General features: G+C 42.7%; 3 protein-coding genes across 9 annotated transcripts; 1 reads left to right on the top strand and 2 right to left on the bottom strand.

Moving 5' to 3' along the window:
- Positions 1-1,395: 1,395 nt before the first annotated feature.
- LOC117609413 (uncharacterized) lies at positions 1,396-7,936 on the bottom strand. 3 transcript variants are annotated; one of them, XM_034335705.2, is made up of 6 exons: positions 5,675-7,936; positions 5,504-5,530; positions 2,433-2,542; positions 2,102-2,341; positions 1,791-2,027; positions 1,396-1,537 (listed from the first exon to the last, which is right to left on the bottom strand). In XM_034335705.2, exons 1-6 carry the CDS (start codon positions 7,159-7,161, stop codon positions 1,443-1,445), a joined length of 2,196 nt encoding a protein of 731 aa, XP_034191596.2. In that variant the 5' UTR covers positions 7,162-7,936; the 3' UTR covers positions 1,396-1,442. The 3 variants fall into 3 exon arrangements, with proteins under 3 accessions (XP_034191596.2, XP_034191597.2, XP_034191598.2); XM_034335707.2 differs by having other exon boundaries at positions 1,398-1,537; positions 1,795-2,027; positions 5,675-7,935; XM_034335706.2 differs by lacking the exon at positions 5,504-5,530 and having other exon boundaries at positions 5,675-7,935.
- Positions 1,436-17,508, top strand: CNT2 (Concentrative nucleoside transporter 2). Of its 5 annotated transcripts, none has more exons than XM_076689090.1 (13): positions 1,436-1,559; positions 3,156-3,251; positions 14,125-14,271; positions 14,484-14,540; positions 14,964-15,135; positions 15,230-15,395; positions 15,825-16,019; positions 16,098-16,259; positions 16,323-16,416; positions 16,501-16,660; positions 16,723-16,891; positions 16,962-17,301; positions 17,371-17,508. In XM_076689090.1, exons 3-13 carry the CDS (start codon positions 14,172-14,174, stop codon positions 17,442-17,444), a joined length of 1,689 nt encoding a protein of 562 aa, XP_076545205.1. In that variant the 5' UTR covers positions 1,436-1,559; positions 3,156-3,251; positions 14,125-14,171; the 3' UTR covers positions 17,445-17,508. The 5 variants fall into 5 exon arrangements, with proteins under 5 accessions (XP_076545205.1, XP_034191604.1, XP_034191603.1 ...); XM_034335710.2 differs by lacking the exons at positions 1,436-1,559; positions 3,156-3,251 and adding exons at positions 13,599-13,774; positions 14,729-14,897; XM_034335713.2 differs by lacking the exons at positions 1,436-1,559; positions 3,156-3,251 and adding an exon at positions 13,172-13,559.
- A 378-nt stretch (positions 17,509-17,886) lies between these two features.
- On the bottom strand, positions 17,887-18,902 carry LOC117609427 (ceramide-1-phosphate transfer protein). The gene is made up of 4 exons (XM_034335747.2): positions 18,769-18,902; positions 18,343-18,551; positions 18,087-18,262; positions 17,887-18,024 (listed from the first exon to the last, which is right to left on the bottom strand). The coding sequence occupies exons 1-4, from the start codon at positions 18,894-18,896 to the stop codon at positions 17,902-17,904; spliced, it is 636 nt and encodes a 211-aa protein (XP_034191638.1). The 5' UTR covers positions 18,897-18,902; the 3' UTR covers positions 17,887-17,901.
- Between the last annotated feature and the right edge of the window lie 204 nt (positions 18,903-19,106).

Raw genomic sequence — 19,106 nt, 5'->3', positions numbered from 1 at the left:
TCATTCATTCATTCATTCTGTTGTAAATGTTGATTGTACTTTCCTATCAATGAATTTTGTAATAAAAATCACTTTTGTACAGAAATGATTGTTTTTACACGATGAATAAGAGAGCAAATCATTTAAACCATTAAACTATAGTCAAAGCAACATTTTAATATATGATAAGATATGGCACAACATGTGTCAAATTAAAACATCAATAAAACAAAGCATGCATAATATGATTTTACCAAATTATGTTGCAATAAAATGCTTGTCTTCTTCAAGAAAGAAAGAAACGCATCAAAAACCATATAAATAGTATAAGAAGAATAAAGATCAAACTTAAAATGCATTTATTTTTGCGCAACCAAGAAATTAAATATACATTATATACAACGATTGTGTAAAATTTGCAAAAACATTGTCTCCTTCGTTAGACAATAACTGCGTATAATAATAAGTAGCATAACTTTTGGATGGACCACCAAAATGTAAAAGCACTATGATAAAAAGTACTTTATATGCTTATAACATTTCATTGAGATACAATGAATTTCTATACGTGGTCCCATCCAGCATGTAATAACAAACAGAGTCCTAGGAGACTCTACATTGTTTAATTAACATGAAACATAAATATCTATCTCTAAACTTTTACATTTGGTTACATCAGTCATGGGTATGACGTGTATACACATGTGACCAATATTCATGTACATGTGCATACAGGTCAAAATGAATATTCTAATCGATTTATCGATCTACTGATTAATTTTTTCACTGGTATGTACATTACTAAATTGTTTAACAGTTAAATGTAAATGATATTAATTTAACTTACATAACTGGAAAATGGTGCGTACCGGCAAGCCACACGCGATTCGTCCGCGTCACGAAAAACAATACAAAAACAATAAGATACCACTTACTCGCTACTCTACTTAAATAACAACGAGATTCGTGTTCCAATTAACAATTAAAACAGTCTATAAAACGATTATTAACGCGATCGTACACTTTTTTCACGGGACCTCCCTCAAAACCGAAACGTGCGCGCGAAACTAATTAAACAAAATGGCGGCGCGTCTTTCAATTGTTTTTGCGCATAGAACAGTCGAGATGTCACTAGAATTTTTTTATATAAAAAATTTAAAAAAAATTAATTTGGACATATCAATGAAGCTGATCGACATAGTTATATATGAATAACAATATAAAAATCATTTGTTTCATTTTCAATATTAATTAAAAAGGATAACTATATATCTAAGAAGGCACATAGTGCGTTAAAAATAACTAGACTTTGTATTGAAAAATATGATGTCCGCTTTGACAACAGTATCTTTGAATCGAATCGTCGCGTAATTGTCGCGAGTGTTTCTTATATTTTTCCACGAATAAAGTGCACTTTTAACGATCGTCCGTTTAATTGGCACGTGACTGTTTTCTAATAAGTTTTAATGCCTACAATTCACGTACGTTTCCGTCTTGCCGTTTACGATACGAAGGTAACGAGTACAGGCTCTAACGAAGAGTGCAGGTATTCGCTGGTCTGTAAAAGAAGAAAAACAGCTGTAAGTACCATTCATACTTAACTATATTTGAAAAAAAAAGTAAGGAATCAATCGCATCAAACCACAAAGCATTGGCAAATTAAAAAAACGGCTAACTGTACGAACAATAACCACGTTTCTATATCGTTTACTTCATTCAGTTCTGTTATGTCACACGTTGTTAAGTGTCACACAATGATGCACAAGCAAACAATCGAAATTGGAGTTAGTATTGTTAGAGCACACACTCACATGCCTTCTGATCCGAATCTTGGTCGGCGCAGGACGGTTGTTGAATATATAGGGCCGGTTTCAGTGGTCGGCCATCTTGGTCCTCCACTTGGACCACCACGCCATGATTACTTCCGTTTCCGTGAGGACTTCTTGAATTCAACCTCCAAAATCTAAGACTATCCCTTACGTCTAACGCTAGATAAGTGCCTTTCGATGTGAGTGGCGTTACAACAGAATCCATCAAACGTTTTTTCGCTGTAAATGAACATTCTTAATTATAGGACACTCTGTATGCGTGAAAATATCTTAAAACATCCGGTGAAACTTACATCGATGCCTCTTTAAAGACTTGGTGTAGTAGTAGATCGATATCCTGATCTTCTTTTCGTCTACCACTTCCTCCTCGAACGTGCTTTCCGTCGAGGATGTGAGGTTCTCTTGCGGTAATTTGTATATTCTCAACTTGGCAGCGACCACGTGGTCGCCGGAAGTCAGGTTTAACTGGAAGTGCATGTTCATGGAGAACGGGTCCGTCCAGGCATCCTGGTCGGTGTTCCGTGGTATCTGACCTGTTCAAACGGACCGAACTTTCAAATTCGATTCACACAGTTATCGCATTGAAAGGCGTGAATAATTAGGGAATTGATTCGAGCGACTCACAGGTTGGCGAGAACATGGTCAGCCTTTGACGTTGAACCTGACTGGTGTTAGACCTTCCGGTTAGAAACAAAACTCGTACCTTAATGTCCTCGATGGCCTTTTCTCCCTGGCTGCACAGACAAATGGAAGTTCGTAAGATGACGATGTTAAAAATTCCAATTAAATAGTTGAATGAAAAAACCACGACACTCGGAAAACTCTCAACGTATTCTGAGAAAATGATCGGGTTTAGGGAAAGAAAAGTATTTCGTGCGTATAAAATCTGACAGAGCGTTAGTAACGTGATGCGAAGAAGAAGGAGTAGAAAAATTGAAAAGATAGAAGTGGTAATGGAATAGCATTTGAACTGGTAGAAATTTTCACTTCGAGACGCGTACCAACTCTTCCGGGTGGCAAGTCAGGCCAATGGACGGTGGTCAGTGACCTACAGAGCCCACAGTGTGGGTCAGAGATATTTATTATACGTTCTAGACACTGACTAGACAGCCGTCGGGGGCATTGGTACCCTGATCACCTCGTCTTTCTGTCTAGAAGCCAGCTAGTAATGTATTCCTGAAGCGTCTTGAATCTTGATCCCTTTGTATTAAAGAAATTTATTTCTTTACGCTTATGCATTTATGCATGAAATTAACCCTTTCGCTCGAACGCGACGCGCCTGTGGCGTTTACGACACGACAAAAAACGAATATCTTAAATTTCCAAATTTGTCCTTCTTTCCCGTAGATTGGTGTGTTCGAGAGGTAGCCAGCAATCAGGTGAGATTACAGGATTACGCAACGAAAGCGCTCGAACTCGTTAACCGAGGAGGAAAAGAAGAAGGTAAGGATCTTTCTTCCACGTCGGCGGTAAGTAAGGATTATTGCGTCGAACACACACCTACACGAAGTTTTGAGTGCAACCAATGGCGCGTCAACGACCTCGTTGCTGGCGAACGAGCAACCGGAAGCGGTTTTCCTAAACAATGAAGCGATCGGGGAGACGATGCTTCTAGCGAGACGTTTCTCAAAGAGAACGAGAAAGAATTTCGGCTAACCTCCTACGACTTGTCCCATTTCTCAAAGACGGAAGAGACAAGTGGTATGGTGACTAGGCTTTACCAAACAAAATCTTGCCACGAAATCTCTGGACGATCTTGTATTCGACTCTAGACATGCTCGTTAATCTAGCCGCGTCCAAGTCACGCATTCTACGGTGTCTCGTTGCGTACGTGTCACGTCTGTTTGCCGTCTGGGAAAGGGAAGGACTCGGGTGTCTGGAGGCCGTTGCATCATGAGAATGAATCCAGTGATCCTTCCTGAGTACCGTATTAAGAAAATTGACTGCGTTACACGCCGGTTTTGTAACAAGCTACGAACTAACAACACACTCGGTCCGGCATCCGACACGTGAGAAACTGGATAGGATGATTCACTCGCAGGAATACTTTCAACTCTTCCTTATGATTTTCTTTTCGCTACCATTCGTCTCGTTTGATTATACCGGAAGAAAGAAAATGTCATCAAAAGAGGATAGTGGATAATTGTAAAAAGAAAAAAGAAGAGCAATTGTGCATCGGCACGGCGGTCGGTGGTACGTGGATAGTTACACGTGGATGAAGCGGAGAAGGAAAAATCCACGCGGAGTAAATTGCTGCACGCGGGGGTCGAAAGTCAGGAAAACGTTTAGCATATCGTGATTGGCGTTCACCGCTGAACGGTAAAGCGGTCTGATTGGCGACCGCCAAAAAATGCACGTTGCATCGTCTGGAGGTGAAGTGGGGAACGACTGGCGAAAACTTCCTCCTCTCTCTTCGTCGCGCGACTCGCATCGTCTTCGTCGGCATAGGAAGAGAGACGCATAGACAAGGTCAGCGCATTAAATTGAAATGTGTTACATAACCTCGTAAGAGAGCAGTCCTAACTGCAGTCTGACTAGACACCCGGTGATTACGAGGGTGCTCAACTTGAGCCTGCCTCTTCAGCGTTATTCATCCTCGTACATTCGCAAGATTCCGATTTTCCTCCCCTTCGATCTTCCTTCTTACATCGAAACTTGCTGGATGTAACTTTTTATGAAAATTACGTCGTTTCGGGGAGGGCTGCAGTGGCAGAGGTCTTACGTTAAAAGGCAAAAGACAGCGTGGAATTGCAGCAGAGTAGCTGTTCGGGTGAAAAGACAAGAGGAGATCTATAGATGGTGTAGAAGTCTTCGAGGAAGAGGCGAAGCGAGTACTCTCGGCAGGCTACGCCAGTGCCGACACGAATGCATTTACGCGTCTAGACTGAATAAAATAAAAGAAACGCCTTCGCACCCGCGCGAGGAGGGGCCGAGGTGGAGGAGAAGGAGGGCGATTTAAAAAGATAGCTAGGGACCACGGCGGAATTTCCACCGTGCGTCCTTCCTGGCTACGCTCTGTCCTCGCGCCATGTATTTCGAAAAGATCGTACATCTTGTGTTTCTTCAATCATTTTTTTTTTTTTTTTAATTATCAACGATTCGACTGAGAAATTTCAATTTTCTGATCCCCTATCGATAGCGTGGCACGCTCTAGTTTTTCACTTGAATGAGAGAGAAGAAACGGACACTGGTCAGTACGCGAGACGTAGAAGTTTCAGTGGCGCTTGGACGGTTCTTCGCGGTTTCCTCACGATATTTTTACATGCCATCGAGATATTTTTACGTGGCGAGGGCAACGATTCGTCGAGAACGTCTTTGTCGTCGAGTTTCTCGCGCGCAGGAGTTTGTCGCGGGTTACGCGGCTGGAAAACTCCGTTTTCTTCGTCACGATGACGAGGGCAGAGTAAAGGAACAGAAGGTAAACGTTACCGTTTCTCCTTTTTTTTTTTTTTTTTTTTTTTTTCGTGTGAACACAACACAGCTCGTTGTTATCGCGAGGAATCTTGTCCCATGCAGTACAGGCAATGAGATAACACGACGAAGAATGTATTTTGAGATTATGCAAGCCAAGCCAGAAGGAAAGCAGTTGTCCGACCAAAGGGAAATGGGTGTACAAAGCAAAAATGTTCAATTCTACGTTCGTTTGATCGGCACACCGTTTTCTCTTACCCAAGGTGCCGTCGTGGGTGTCTTACCTATCGATACTTGGAGTTAGATTTCCTCTAAAAGACACAAAAAGCATATTTTATAGAAACTAATCTAGCGTTTGTTCTATTGCGAAGCGAGACACAGAGACGAAGAACATTTAATACGACCAGATCGTTCACCGATCGAAATTGTCATGGACACAATGGACAGGTACTTACTCTCGTCGGTTATTAATGGTCGCTTGCGGATACGTGGAAAAATTGGCCAGGGCTAGATTGTTGGTAGACGCATTACCATTGGCCATGAACAGCTTAACCGAATCGGCCGAGTCGTCTTGGTACTCCAGAGTGCCGTTCTCGTTATCTTCCGTGTTCCAGTGTGCTCCAGAGTAGTGACGCGAATCCTCGTAGTCGGACGTCTCGTTTCCCTCGATATTTTCAAAATCCAACGATTCGACGAATTCAGGTATCACCCTGTAAACGTCATCCTCCACCCACTCGAGTCCCTCGTACTCGCTCACTTTCTTATTTTCGCTCGATTTTTCTTCGATTTTCAGACTCACTGTCTCTTCCTTCGAGCCATTGATCTGAACAAGCGTATTCGATTTCGTTTCGAGAACCTCTTTCGAGATTTCCTCGGGAACTGTTCTTTCCGTCGTGCTGCTGGTGCTCAGCGTCGAAGATGGCGTTGTACTGGAGTAAACGCGATCATTGGGATAGTTACCTATGACGCTGTTGAAGTTGCTCAGCTGATAAACCACAGGTAGCCTGTTAGCGAGAGTAAGAGTAGAAGGCTGTAAGGTTGACGGTGTTGACCCGTGAAAGGAATCGCTGTTGCTCCTCGGGGTGGTGTGCTTGATCGTCGAAGAAACTCGGTGCCTGGTGGTTTTCGAATGACTTTTGTTCGTCTCGTCGGAACCAGAAGTGGAATCGAATTCCGAGTCGTCGTAGCGAATCTTGAAGACCACGTGAGGCTCCATCGCTTTATCAAAGTCGCGATGAAGACTCTTCGCGACGTCCTGTTCCTTGAAAGCTCTGGTGGTCTCCTCGTAGTCAACGAAGGACGTACCTTCCGACCAGGATTGCTGGAATTCCAGGTTGGAGGGTAGATTCTCGTAATCGAGGATCGCCTGCCGATTATACGCCTCGAAATCAAAGCCTTTGTACGAGGATTTGTCCGCGTGACGATTCTTTTTACCTTCGTGCTTGGTCTCTTCGAAATCAGGTTTCTTCGAGGCTAAACGATCCATAGAATTCTTGTCCCTGTATTTACTCTTTTTCTCGCCCTCTCCGTACAACGCTTTCGCCCAAGATTTCACGCTTTCCTTCTTCCTCACTTCCTCCTCCTTCTTTTTCCCCAATTCCCTCTCGCGAATCGCTAAAATCTCGTCCAGAGTGTAGTTCAAGCTCTTCAACAACAGCATGTCGCCGGTGCTCAAGTCACCGGTAATGATCTTGAGAATCGCTTTCTCCAGCATCTTCTCCAGCCTCCTCTCGCTGAAGGGAATCGTCCCTTTTGGTTTCTCGATGTTCAAACTTCTCCTATTCTTGCCACCTTCCGAGAGGATCACGTTCTCGTCGTACCTTTTCACCTGTTCCCCCATCTTTCTGTAGTCCACGTGGACGCCGCGATGGTGATGGTGACACCAAGCACTGTTCACGATTGAAGTTGCCAAAAGAAACGCGAATAACCTAACGAACCCCATCCTGATTAACCTTAAATGTCCTTTGTCAACTGTCCTTGATTCTGTCCTCGAAAACTGTCACACGTACGATCTGTTTTTCTGTCAAGATTATTCCGATAACGGAATGGTAGCCACGGATTCACTGTTATCGGTCAACCGAGTTCTCCATTCTTTCCGTCGAACATCTCACACTGGTGACAACCCCCTTTAACAACGATAGCGTCGAAGAATGAATCTTTTGAGTGTTTTCTCTGGTGCTGGAACGGGTGAGCCGGAACGAGAGGGAAATGACAGGATGATTGGTGTGTGCGTGTAGGGGAGGAGGACGATGCGTGTGTAGGAAGAAGCGTTAAAGAAACTGGTGTCTGGTCGGTGATCAGACAGCGGTCGCGGACTAGTCTAATCGCATCAGGAAGGCGCGATGTATGTAAGTGGGGAAAGAGATTCGTGGCATGCGTCTGCACAGGCTGAACAGTAAGTCTCAACTGAGCCAAGCTGGCCGCCTGCTCACGGGCATAATTCTGTCTACTCACTAATTCCGAGACAAGCACGAAGCCGCGAGAGGAGACGCGCCGGTGTTACTACGATCGCTCCTTTTTTTTTTTTTTCTTTTCCTTTCGTTTCTTTTACTCTTCTCTTCTCTCTTCTTCTTCTTCTTCTTCTTTCTCTTGCTCTTGCTCTTGCTCCACCCGCCTCGCGCGCGCGTAAACCCTTTCCCTCGCTCGCCGAAATCCCGCGGACGACTCCCTCTTTCTTTCTCTCTCTCCCTCTCTCTCTCTCTCTCTCTCTCTCTCCCTCTCTCTCTCTCTTTACTCACCGTCCCTAGTGGAATTTTCTTTTTTCTTCTCTTCCTTACGAACCGAAAGACTTTCGAACCTTTTTTTCATTCGATCTGCCTCTTCTCTGTTCGACGTAAGAAATCGATCTTCGAAGATCGAAGAAAAGTAGGAAGACGAAGAGGCGCGATGAAATGCTCGTTTCAGGGGCAACCACGTACGACTTTATAGGTCTCCCTCCTCGCCGTCTAGACGAATCGAAAGATATGATCTTGAATCATAATGTATCTTGTCTTGTAATAAATGCCTGCGTGAAAATACGATGCGTGGCAACGTACATCGACGTTAAAAGAAACTGAAGAAACCAGCTGAAAAAGAGCTGGAAATCAGCGCCGTGAGAACTATCCGGTATGTAGATATCTGTTATTGGATGATTTCTTTCCGTCTCGTCTCGATCCATCTGCTCTCGTCCCGTCCCATCCCGTCCTGAACGTTCAGCCAAACTTAGCCCCGTCGTAATATGGAAGAGGAAGGAACGACGCGATCGTAAATTCGTCGCGGTTTCCAGGTCGGGCCCGACGTAAATTGCGGTGACGCGGTCGGTTCTGAAAATTGGGTTAAAGGATTCGGGTTCTCTCAACCTGTCTAACGGTGGACGAATACCGAACGTCTGACGTTTTAAATAAAATCCTTTCCGATACGCGATAATGCGTCGGAGCTGGATTTATAGGGAACACTCAACGCGGTGCGGATTCTTCGGCCAGACTGAGTGGCTGTTTATTCTCAGATTCGAACCGGCTCATTTATTTTTATTCAAACTAACTCTGCGCCTTTTCGTTTCGTGCTGCTTTCAAATCATCCTCAGCCAGCGAAACCATCGTCGAAGTTTAAGCTAAATTCTAACCGAGCTAGAACCGATTCGGAAACGAATTTCCCGTTCGAAGGGTAAATTTAGCAGAGAGCGATCTTTCTCGAGTCGAATGGTACAGGGGGACGATTTCACGGTAAACAAATGGAGGAGCACTTTATTGCACCCTGTTGGATGCAACGGCCCGGTCGTCTCAGCGGTTACATGTCTATATCGCGGCGTAAAGTAGATACGCGTGCACGCGTTTCGTCGTCGAAAGGAGGAGGATGTGCAATTTGATTGATAAAGAGAGGAATAAAGAGAGGAGTCTGTCTCTTCTGAAGAGGTCGAATCTCGACGATGCAACACGGCTATGCCTGACGTCACCTCCGAATCCTCCGTCGCGAATCGGACGTACGAACAGACAATCTGGCGTCTAGACGTACCGAAATAAATAACGCGGGGCCTTGCCTCGCCATCAAACTGTTGTTTGCACTCGTAACACTCGTGCGTCGTCCTTGCCCGGGACCCCCTTTCCTGGGACCAGGGATGAGGAACAGAACGGAATTGTCTCGGGATCCTATCACTGTCAGACGAGCTGGCTGGTATTAACCCTTTGCTTGTCTCCCATGCATCAAATGCGATACAATGAATCCGCTGAACTTGCGTGTCGTACTTAGATTCGTGTATCGAATAGGCACGAAAGAAGCAGACCTCTCGGATGACTAAGAAACGGAGTAGAGAATTTTTGCAAAAAATCCTCGTGTCGACGAATCGATACGTGGGTTGGATGCAGTCGATGCAAAACAAATTTTTCTCACGAACTTTCTTTTGCGTCAAAGCAGAGGTGTCGACGATTGTTCGAGGAAACGAAACAAGTTCGATGACTCTGTAAGGATACGAAACGTTGGAATTTCAATTTTCTCGGTACATCCCTAAGTTGACGTCGAATCGGTGAACGCAGATTCGAGTGAAAATTGAACGCAAAGACGCGACGACCGCCCACGTCTGGCAAATTATCAGCTTTTTCGTTCGTTTTCGTTCGTTTTCGTTCGTTTTCGTTCGTTTTCGTCGATTCCCAATCGTATCCTGGGAGGAAGGAAATAATAAAAATAAGGTGGATGGAGAAGACAGACGGACAGACACAGAGGGCAAGAAGAGAGGAAAAAAAGAACGAGAGTGGCCTGATCGGGCAAAGGGAGAAGAGGGTTGCTCGAAGAGACGCAGAAGAGGAGAAGAAAAAATGGAAATGGTACAATTTGCATGGCTCGGACACCATCTCTCCCTCCCCCGCCTTGTTGAAGGCAGACAGCAATCGAGATAAGGCGTACCTGGAATCCGGCAGGAGAGAGACTCTTCGGGTACCGCCTTCTCCATCCTCTTTCAGCTCGTTTCGTCGAGGCGAAATTTGAATTTCGTATTGCGCAATCGCACGCCCACGCATAGGTGCACTCGTTTCGGTTGTATCGCGATACCAGGAGATCGTTTGAAATCGAAAACACCGTGTCGACTAGGTAATCGGACACGGAATCCCTTGTTATTCCTGCATTTTTACGCCGACGCACGAATAAAATATTCCACCTTTCCAGCCTGTCCAAACCACGATTTCATATCTAACAGCGTTTTTTTGATACGTCGATTCGTGTAGCGCTGTTACATGAGAAATAGGTGGAACCTTGACAACCAAATATGTAGTAGGCGGTAATCGATTTGCTACCGATTTATCTATTATTCAGAAATTTTACATGGAAGCTGCAACGTAGTCGAAGACGCGAGACGAAGAGAATTCGCTGCGATCGCAGGCGAATGATGATCTGGAAGATGATCGGAAGTGGAAGAAGCAAAGTGAAATATGACCGTGTTCGGCATCGAGAGGAGATAGAGTCGCGTGCTGCGACGAAAAGACTATGGGTCAGATTCGTCGCATTCCGCTGGAACACGAGCAAGAGGAAATCAAAGAGGACAGGATCGGTATGCAGCTTAAATGCGTGTTACTTTTTCGGTTCATTCTCTCTCGTATCGATCAGAAAAGAATATGGCCGTAGCTCGAACGACGGTGAGACTAATTAAAAGTGCGTTAAATCATCGAGCGTACAGGGTTTAAATTAAGGTAACCCGCCATAAATTGTTGCAGAATATCGATAAGAGGAATACTTTTATTTACAGTTAGTCAATTGCTACATGTTCCCAGAGAATTTCCAATTAGAGATGCATTAAATTGCCATCGAGCGTGATTTAACGCCACTCATTCCATGAAACTTACCTCCGTTTATTTATTGTACCACGATCAGTTGCACGCGCTAGTAATCGTAATTCGCAACATTCTGAGAATATCAAATGCAAAAAAATGTCCATCTGTTAGGAAGATTCGTGTGACGGATGCATCTTTCAGAAATGTCCGCAGAATCCACGTGCCGTTCGGCGATATAGCATCAAGAGGCAAGATGAGCCGTTAAGAAACAAGAGGAACAGGAAGAGGTAGAGCATCGTCTGCGGATCGTTCTTCAATTTTCTTCGGTTCTCGTGTATCCGAAGACGGTCTTGGATGCAGACGGCCCCATCCTCTGGTTTACTGTTTCCACTCATTTCCGCCCGTTGAATTCCTCTATGGGGATCGCGTTATTCCTTAGCTCAGATACGATATCTTCGGATGAACGATTATATGTGAAATTACAAATAGCACCCTCCATATATTGGATTTTCAATCTCTACACGATAGTTTGGGTATCGGAGATTTTTCTGAACCATGAGTAAGCTAGTTGTTCGATGCTTTTCTAAGCCGAGTGGTTGAACATGACGTGGTTTGAAGAGAACGGGCCTGTGTAACGCCGATGTTTATCCACAAGTTATACTCTTCGGATTTCGCTATTCTCATCGGGTTTGGCCGTGTGCCAGCTACCTAAAACTGGCTTGCTTAACTTCTACTACGTAGATCAGAAAAATAGAGGAGGTCTGCAGAATGATCAAGGCCGTAGACAGTTGGGCGTGTTACGAGATCGTTTTGAAAAATGCAAATTGCGTGTCCGCCTGTCGAATGTACGTACACGATCGTCTGTTTTGCGCAGAACCGTGTTCGATCCTCGTAATAATGTCTATTTCATGATCTTCGAGTAACTTTTGATAAACAATAGATCCGTAAATTTTCGTACGATTTTCCTGGAAATCGCGTAAAATATAACGGAATGAAAGTGATTGATCGAGAAAACAGAGGATTCGGATCAAGGGCAACCGTCTCGTCTCGTCTCGTCGTGTTTGCTTTCGTTTCTGTTGATTCTAGGCTCGAATAGTAGCCGGTTGCGATGTTGGCCGCTGTATAAGCATACCTTGTCTAGGAAATCAAATTTCCACCGGTTGGGGCGTCAGATATCGAGCGAAAATGCGAGACCCTCCAGTTTTACGAAATTTCTACTACGTAACTTAGCGATGAAACTCCAGCCGTCGCGTCGCGTCTCGAAGAGATAACGCGTCCGCCTCATCTTCCCGATCCAGCCGCTTTCAGCGAATCCTCGTCGAGCCAATTCGGCTTCTTCCTTTATCAAATCAGGGGAAATCGAGGCTTTTTAGGCTAATAAGAAGAAGGGAATTAAATTTTTCCTCTCCTTTACACGATATCCGGTAGAAGAAGGTATTATAAAACTTTCAAGTTAATGTTATTTGAATCGAAAGATCCGAGTCTTCGTTCCGAGAAGACCTTCGATGGATCCACGTGCGGACAAACAAACTTTACATAATTTGATTAAAATCTGGGACCGTGTGGAGTGCAAAAAACGAGGGCTCGAAATCGATGACATTCTGATCTCGTCTACGGCCCCGACAATCTACGCCTTTTTTCTAAATAAGCGAGCGTAGATTTATTCGAACGAGTCGACGTGAAACGAGACTGATCGCAATCCTCAATGAATTGCAACATTTTTTAAATATCACTTAGGTTATGGAACGAGGAAAAGAAACGTCTGAATTTCAGTTGTGACGTTATTAAAATTGATGAAAAAGTTTTGGACGGAAAGAAATTAACGAGGAGTAGGTTGCGTTGAAAAAAAAAACATAACTTCCCAGGTGTATTAACGCAACGATGGCTGGATAGAGTTCCCCTCGTAGACGACAATTATTTTTATCGTCTAGGAAGCGAGTCTCGTAATTTTCTCGCGTGCAGTCAATTACACGGAATCACACGGAATCTCATGGAATCTTCTGTGGTGGGTAATTATTCGCTGTTTAACCAACTCCTGAGCAGATATCGCTGATTACGAGGTTGGCTTTCCGGTTTGCTTCTCCAGTTTCCACGATCCGGCCGCTTCCAGACGCCAGACCGATTAACGAACGACGCGAACGCAACGGGGAGAATTTTTATGGGGCGCGTCTCGGAGAGAAAGTATTCGGTTTGCTTGCTGCTATGGTGTACGACCTGTTGATTTGCACTCGGCGTGGTCGACGTGGTCGACGTGGTCGACGTCGTCGTCGCGGTCCGTTACGACGACGCATCGGGATTCACGCGGATTCCTCCGAACGAGCCTTGGCTAGCCAACAGTTTTTCTTCTGACCTGAAAAAATTTTCCTAATTCAACTGAACTTGTATTTACGTATTCTAACGATGCGATATTATCGATTAGATGCACTTGAACGTTACAATTACAGAGTGGTGATTCATTTTTTATGCAAATAGGTTTAAATATTAGGAGCGACTAAAAGGTGACACAGTCGCTTGTAACTTTCGTTTCTTGGCGAAACTTTCTTCGAAGGAATTCCGATGCGAGTGAAACAAACACGGTACACCGACGTAGAGGAATTTCTGATAAGTAAGCTGACGCAGTTTCATTGTTTTATCGCTCGACAGGTGGAAAATTCGAGACAATTATCCTGTCTGATCCCCTGTTACGCATTCCACGAGTATTCAATTAACGTTAGATCACTCGGAACGAGGTCAATTGTAAAATCTTGTGCTTGAAGTTCGTTAATGTCACTCCGTGAGGTTCCCCTATTTCCGCCTTTATCATCAAAGTGTAGTCGAATGGTAATGATCCAATACCAAACCACAGTTGCACACATAAACCGGTTATCTTCGTTAGTGTAAGGTGAAACTCTCGATGTAACGACACTCGTGTTCTAATCGATTGTAGTGCAGTTTCGTTTGTTTCTTCAAGAGGATACTTTATTAAGAGGAATCTTACGATCGTAAAGAATAATTTCTTGACGAATCTTATTAAAGAATGTGGTATTTTAAAAACGAAATAAATTACTTAAACGTTGAAATTCGGTCAATATTTCAAACGACGTTTTTAACTCTTATCACTGTGTTATCTGTTATCTACCTGAACTTCTACTTGTAATTTCACTTACGAGCAAATTGTAAATTATTCTCAGGTCTGTAGAAATAATAGTTCCTTTTTCTTGATCGACGCCGATCATGAATGTACCGTGCCAGTGAGGAGAAATCTTTGAGACGGAACACACGTTTCTGTTTTCTCTGGAGACAGAAATATGCCTGGAAACGTGAATCGAGCGTTCGAGGTACATTTATCTTCGTTTACATATCAATAGAGTCTAGACGTAAGACAAAAATAATTAAATATCGAACTGTACGTTACCTTTCCTTTCACAGCTTTTCCACGATATCCTTTTTCTCTTCGTTTCTTTCCACCTAATTTTTATTTGTCCAAGTTTCCATTTGATCAAGGTTTCGCCATCAATTGTTTTTAAGAACGTTTCATTGTATTTTACAGAGCAACGAGCTCGACATGATAGAAGCTGGACGTCCAGTAGACTCCTTGAGGAACAAGGTATGTGGCATATTGTGATTCTTCGTAATTATGGTTACGAAATGACATCGATCAAGGAAAAATTCCAAGTGTATAATTGAAAGTTTGTAAGATAAACCTGACTGCTAATCCCGTGTGAATCCTTCCGATCCAACGCACCTTCGTTATCCAACTCACATTCTAAATCAGCAATACTTTTTATTAAATAGGCAATAGCAACTAGCAAGGAGTCAGTCAATTTTTTGGAAGCAGGGTACAATAAGTTGGACAATTTCCTCTCGAAACATCGCAGAGCTTGCAAATGTTTATTTCTGACTTTGTTCAATATCATAATATTAATTTATTTTATCTTCGCTACTTTATACTGGAAGAATAACAGTAGGTTGACGTAATTTCAAAACGTTGTTTATTTTTATCTTTATCTTATCAAACATTTTTCCTCAGATTTTGAGAATGGTTATAGCTGGTGCCATGGCTACGGTTTACTAATCATCCTTTTAGCGATCATCTACGGTGGGATACTTTATAGTTCCATTGTAAAACGATTCTTCGGGGAAATATTCGCAAAGTGTAGTCAGCCGCTCTATAATCGCATCAGAAGTATCCGAAATACAAAGTGAGATTATTTGCCGTCTCGATAAACTAATTCTGATTTATCTTATCGCGTTTTGACTAAAATCTTAATTAAAGCAAGTGATCGATTTCCACAGATATGGCAGCTGTGTTATTCAAACGACGATATACTCGTGTATATTCTTAGCTATTGTTATTTTCCTTATTTTTGATACTGCCGATTCGAGGGAGAGATTATTAAGCGGGGTTGGTGTTATTATCTTGATGAGCTTTGGATGGATATTCTCGAAACACCCCAGTCAAGTGAGTACATTTGGTTTTTGCGACATTAATCCTCGATATCGTGGTCCAATAGAAGTATTTATATTTTTCAAAATAAATGGACAGGTTTGTACATTTTTAAGCTCGTTGGCACATCAGTTTTTAAAAATGACTGATCCAATTGGAAATACCCCTTAAAAGTTTCCTCGTATAGCAGAGCCGAGGTTGTTGCAGCTTTTTGAATATCAAATTTTCGAGAAACTTTACAATTTCAAGCAGTTCATCGGCCACAGACATATTGAACTGTTCAAATATGTATCCATCCAGATAAATATTTCATCGTTGCAATATTGCAAATATTTCGAGTCACCCGTTTCACTTTCAAGCTGAGATAACTGTATATCAGAAAGTCTTATGACAACGCGAAAGTTGTTGAAACATCTGGGTCGAGAAATTTATCATATATTTTAGATAAAATGGAGACCAGTTTTGAGCGGATTGACCTTGCAATTCATGTTTGGTCTTCTAACGATTCGATGGGAAGTTGGTCGTGCCATTTTCCAGTGCCTAGCCGACAAGGTGGCGACATTTTTAGACTTTGCGAAAACCGGTGCAAGCTTCATCTTCTCGAATCAACTGGTTGATGACGGGGTCTTCGCATTTTCGGTGGATCCTCTTATCTACTATCTCAATCTCAACGCTAAATTAATGATTCTTGTACTGATCAAACATCTCGATTTTTAGGTATTGCCAGTGATCTTTTACTTCAGCTTCTTCATTCAGATATTCTACTATCTGGGTGTCATGCAATGGGTGATCTTAAAGCTCGGTCACATTCTGCAAAGCGTCATGGGCACCTCGATCTGCGAATCGGTGATCTGTGCTGCAAACATCTTTATTGGAATGGTAAGAGGTTTTATCGCAATGATTACCGTATCAGATTAGCACTGATATTTCGTTTCATTTCAGACGGAATCTCCGTTGGTCATCAAACCTTATCTGAATAAATTAACCACTTCAGAATTGCACACTATCATGTGCTCGGGTTTCGCAACGGTCTCAGGTGAATAAATAACAAATTTCCACGCGGCTAATCGTTTAATCGATTCCCTTTAACAGACAGATGTTAATCTCGGCTGAAATTCAGGAACGGTATTGGCCGCGTACATTGGTTTCGGTGCGAATCCGGCCCACTTGATCACGGCTTCGTTGATGGCAGCACCGGCAGCACTTTGTTACTCCAAGCTATTTTATCCAGAGACTGAAAAGAATATCATCACCAAGGATAACGTTAGATTAGAGAAATCGTGAGTTATACGAGACAAGGTACTTTGTCAATCGTCTCATCGATATGCACGAATCGTTTCAGAAAGGACTCAAGTTTAATGGACGCCGCCAGCAAGGGTGCCTTAGCGGGGATACCTTTGGTCCTAGGCATAATCGCCAATATAGTCGCGTTTGTATCATTTATCGCCCTAGTAAATTCGTTACTCTCTTGGCTGGGTCTCTTAGTAGGTTTCAAGGAATTAACTTTCGAAGTAAGTACGACGAGTATCTATTTGAACGAGTATCTATTTTTTTTTCGAAACTCGCCGTCGTTCCTTTCAGTGGATCTTGTCAAAGGTATTCATGCCTCTCAGTTGGATCATGGGTGTACCATGGGAGCAGTGCGAGGATGTGGCAACTTTGATCGGTCTGAAGACCGTGGTCAACGAGTTTGTCGCTTATCAGAAGCTAGGAGAGTACAAGAATCAGAAAAGAATCTTTGGTAGAACCGAGGCTATCGCCACGTTTGCGATTTGCGGTTTCGCAAATCCCGGTTCTGTAGGTATCACCCTAGGTGTCTTGTCATCATTGGCCCCTGATAAGAAGGAAAACATAACTAGCTCCGTCATGAGAGCTTTCGTGGCTGGTAGTGCCGTCTGTTTCCTCACAGCTAGCATCGCTGGTAAGATTCGAGCTACCATCGCAGCGCTGCAAACTGTTTTACTGATCGAGTAACCTTCTCTTTTCTCAGGACTGCTGATGCCTGACGGATCTTTTGATCTTGCAGTTAATGCAACGATTCTGATGAACACGACTGTTAGTTAACTGGACGATCACTGTGGATTTTTACACTGTGGACTGTCATACACCACGGGCATCCTTTTTTTTTGTAAAATATTCATGTAAATAAGTAGGATTGATAAGTAATCAGAGAGACCAGATCGTTTTGCTAAACTATTTTCATATTATTATACAATGCTGCATTTATAAAATCAACATTAAAATGAATAGATAACGCGCGCGGAATCTACGCATCATTTCTCGCGAATTATGCAACCCGTGCAATATTAAATGCGATGGTAAAATTAAAACTATGATAAAATGTATGAGAATCTAAGCTAGTGCAGTTTGTACGTTTTCGGTGAATAAATATACGATCGTGTATATAGTAAGTAATGGAGTATCACAAAACATCAATAAAATTATTATTGCATGTACGAAATTATCGTATATCACATTTTGAACGCGGAATGTTTCACCTCATTATTTCCTAGATATGTCTTTATGGTAAACTATGGACTTCGTAAATCTCGTAAAGATAGTGGGTACGGTTAAATACATCGGCGGTCACTTCTAACATTTTTGGCAGGACATCGACGTTTCTTTGAACGTTTGCACCGCAAACCTGAAACAAGAAACATTAACGTTGGGATTGGTCTATAATTTTTATAAAATACAATGATTTACCTTTTTGAATAAAAGTTCTCTGGTGGGCATGGTATACATGGCAACCACTGCTGCTTTTCTGATCACCCATGGATGATGTTTGGCTAATGTTTTATTGTATGCATCCTGGCAACAGCTAGAGGTCTTATCGCTATCCGACAAGTCACCTAACTGTCTCAAAAATTCCCTAATAAAATCTGAAAATTCACACAGTGTCACTTTACATAAGACACACTGAGCTTGTTCATACATAGAAAGCTCCATACAATGTATATACCTAAACCTCTGTGTAGTCTCAACAGGGTACGAGCACCATTGGTATGGTCTGCTTTCTCCAGCAATTTATTCTCTTTTTCATACTCTATCATAGATTTTACTGTAGTATAATTCTGATCATCCTTGTTCATCAGCTCAATTAGGACTTCAATTTTCTGTTTCAAGTCAGACGACACAAAGCCAAACACACTGCCCATCAACTGGAAAAATCTGTGAAAAACAGATGGTACAGAATAAAAATTTATTTGCTTTGCAAAGAATCTTTCAAAGTGTTACAAAGGCATGAACACTATGTACGTATTGACAGTACAGCATGAGGATATGGATCAATAAGGCGTTTCTACCTTAAAAATTGACACAGAAGATTGTCAGCACGAAAAAGTATGAAGCCTAGTTATCTTGTTATTTATTAAGTTCAAACCCTTACTTGTAAAGTTCATTGTAGGCATCCAGATATGCTTTGAGATCAATATCGTCATCCTGCAAGAGAGCTCGATCAAAGTGATCGTGGACTAGTCTTAAATCAAAAAATGCCAACTCCGTACCTTCCGCCATTTCAACGTCACCGTATCAAAGTTCGTAACGGACAAGCTCTTCAAACTCTGTTCTTGTAAATTGAATGTGGATTTTAGTTCGCCCCCAGGTTGGTGAACTAATCAGAAATTCGATGCCCGTGCGATCTATGCAAAAACGACGGAAACTACTCAACGACATATCGGTCACTTTTCTGGAAGTAGGTGAACCGGTGGCGCCCTATACTCTATC

This window comes from Osmia lignaria, chromosome 7 (assembly GCF_051020975.1).
Source record: "Osmia lignaria lignaria isolate PbOS001 chromosome 7, iyOsmLign1, whole genome shotgun sequence".
NCBI classification, from domain to species: domain Eukaryota; kingdom Metazoa; phylum Arthropoda; class Insecta; order Hymenoptera; family Megachilidae; genus Osmia; species Osmia lignaria.
This window is presented reverse-complemented; position numbering and strand designations above follow the sequence as displayed.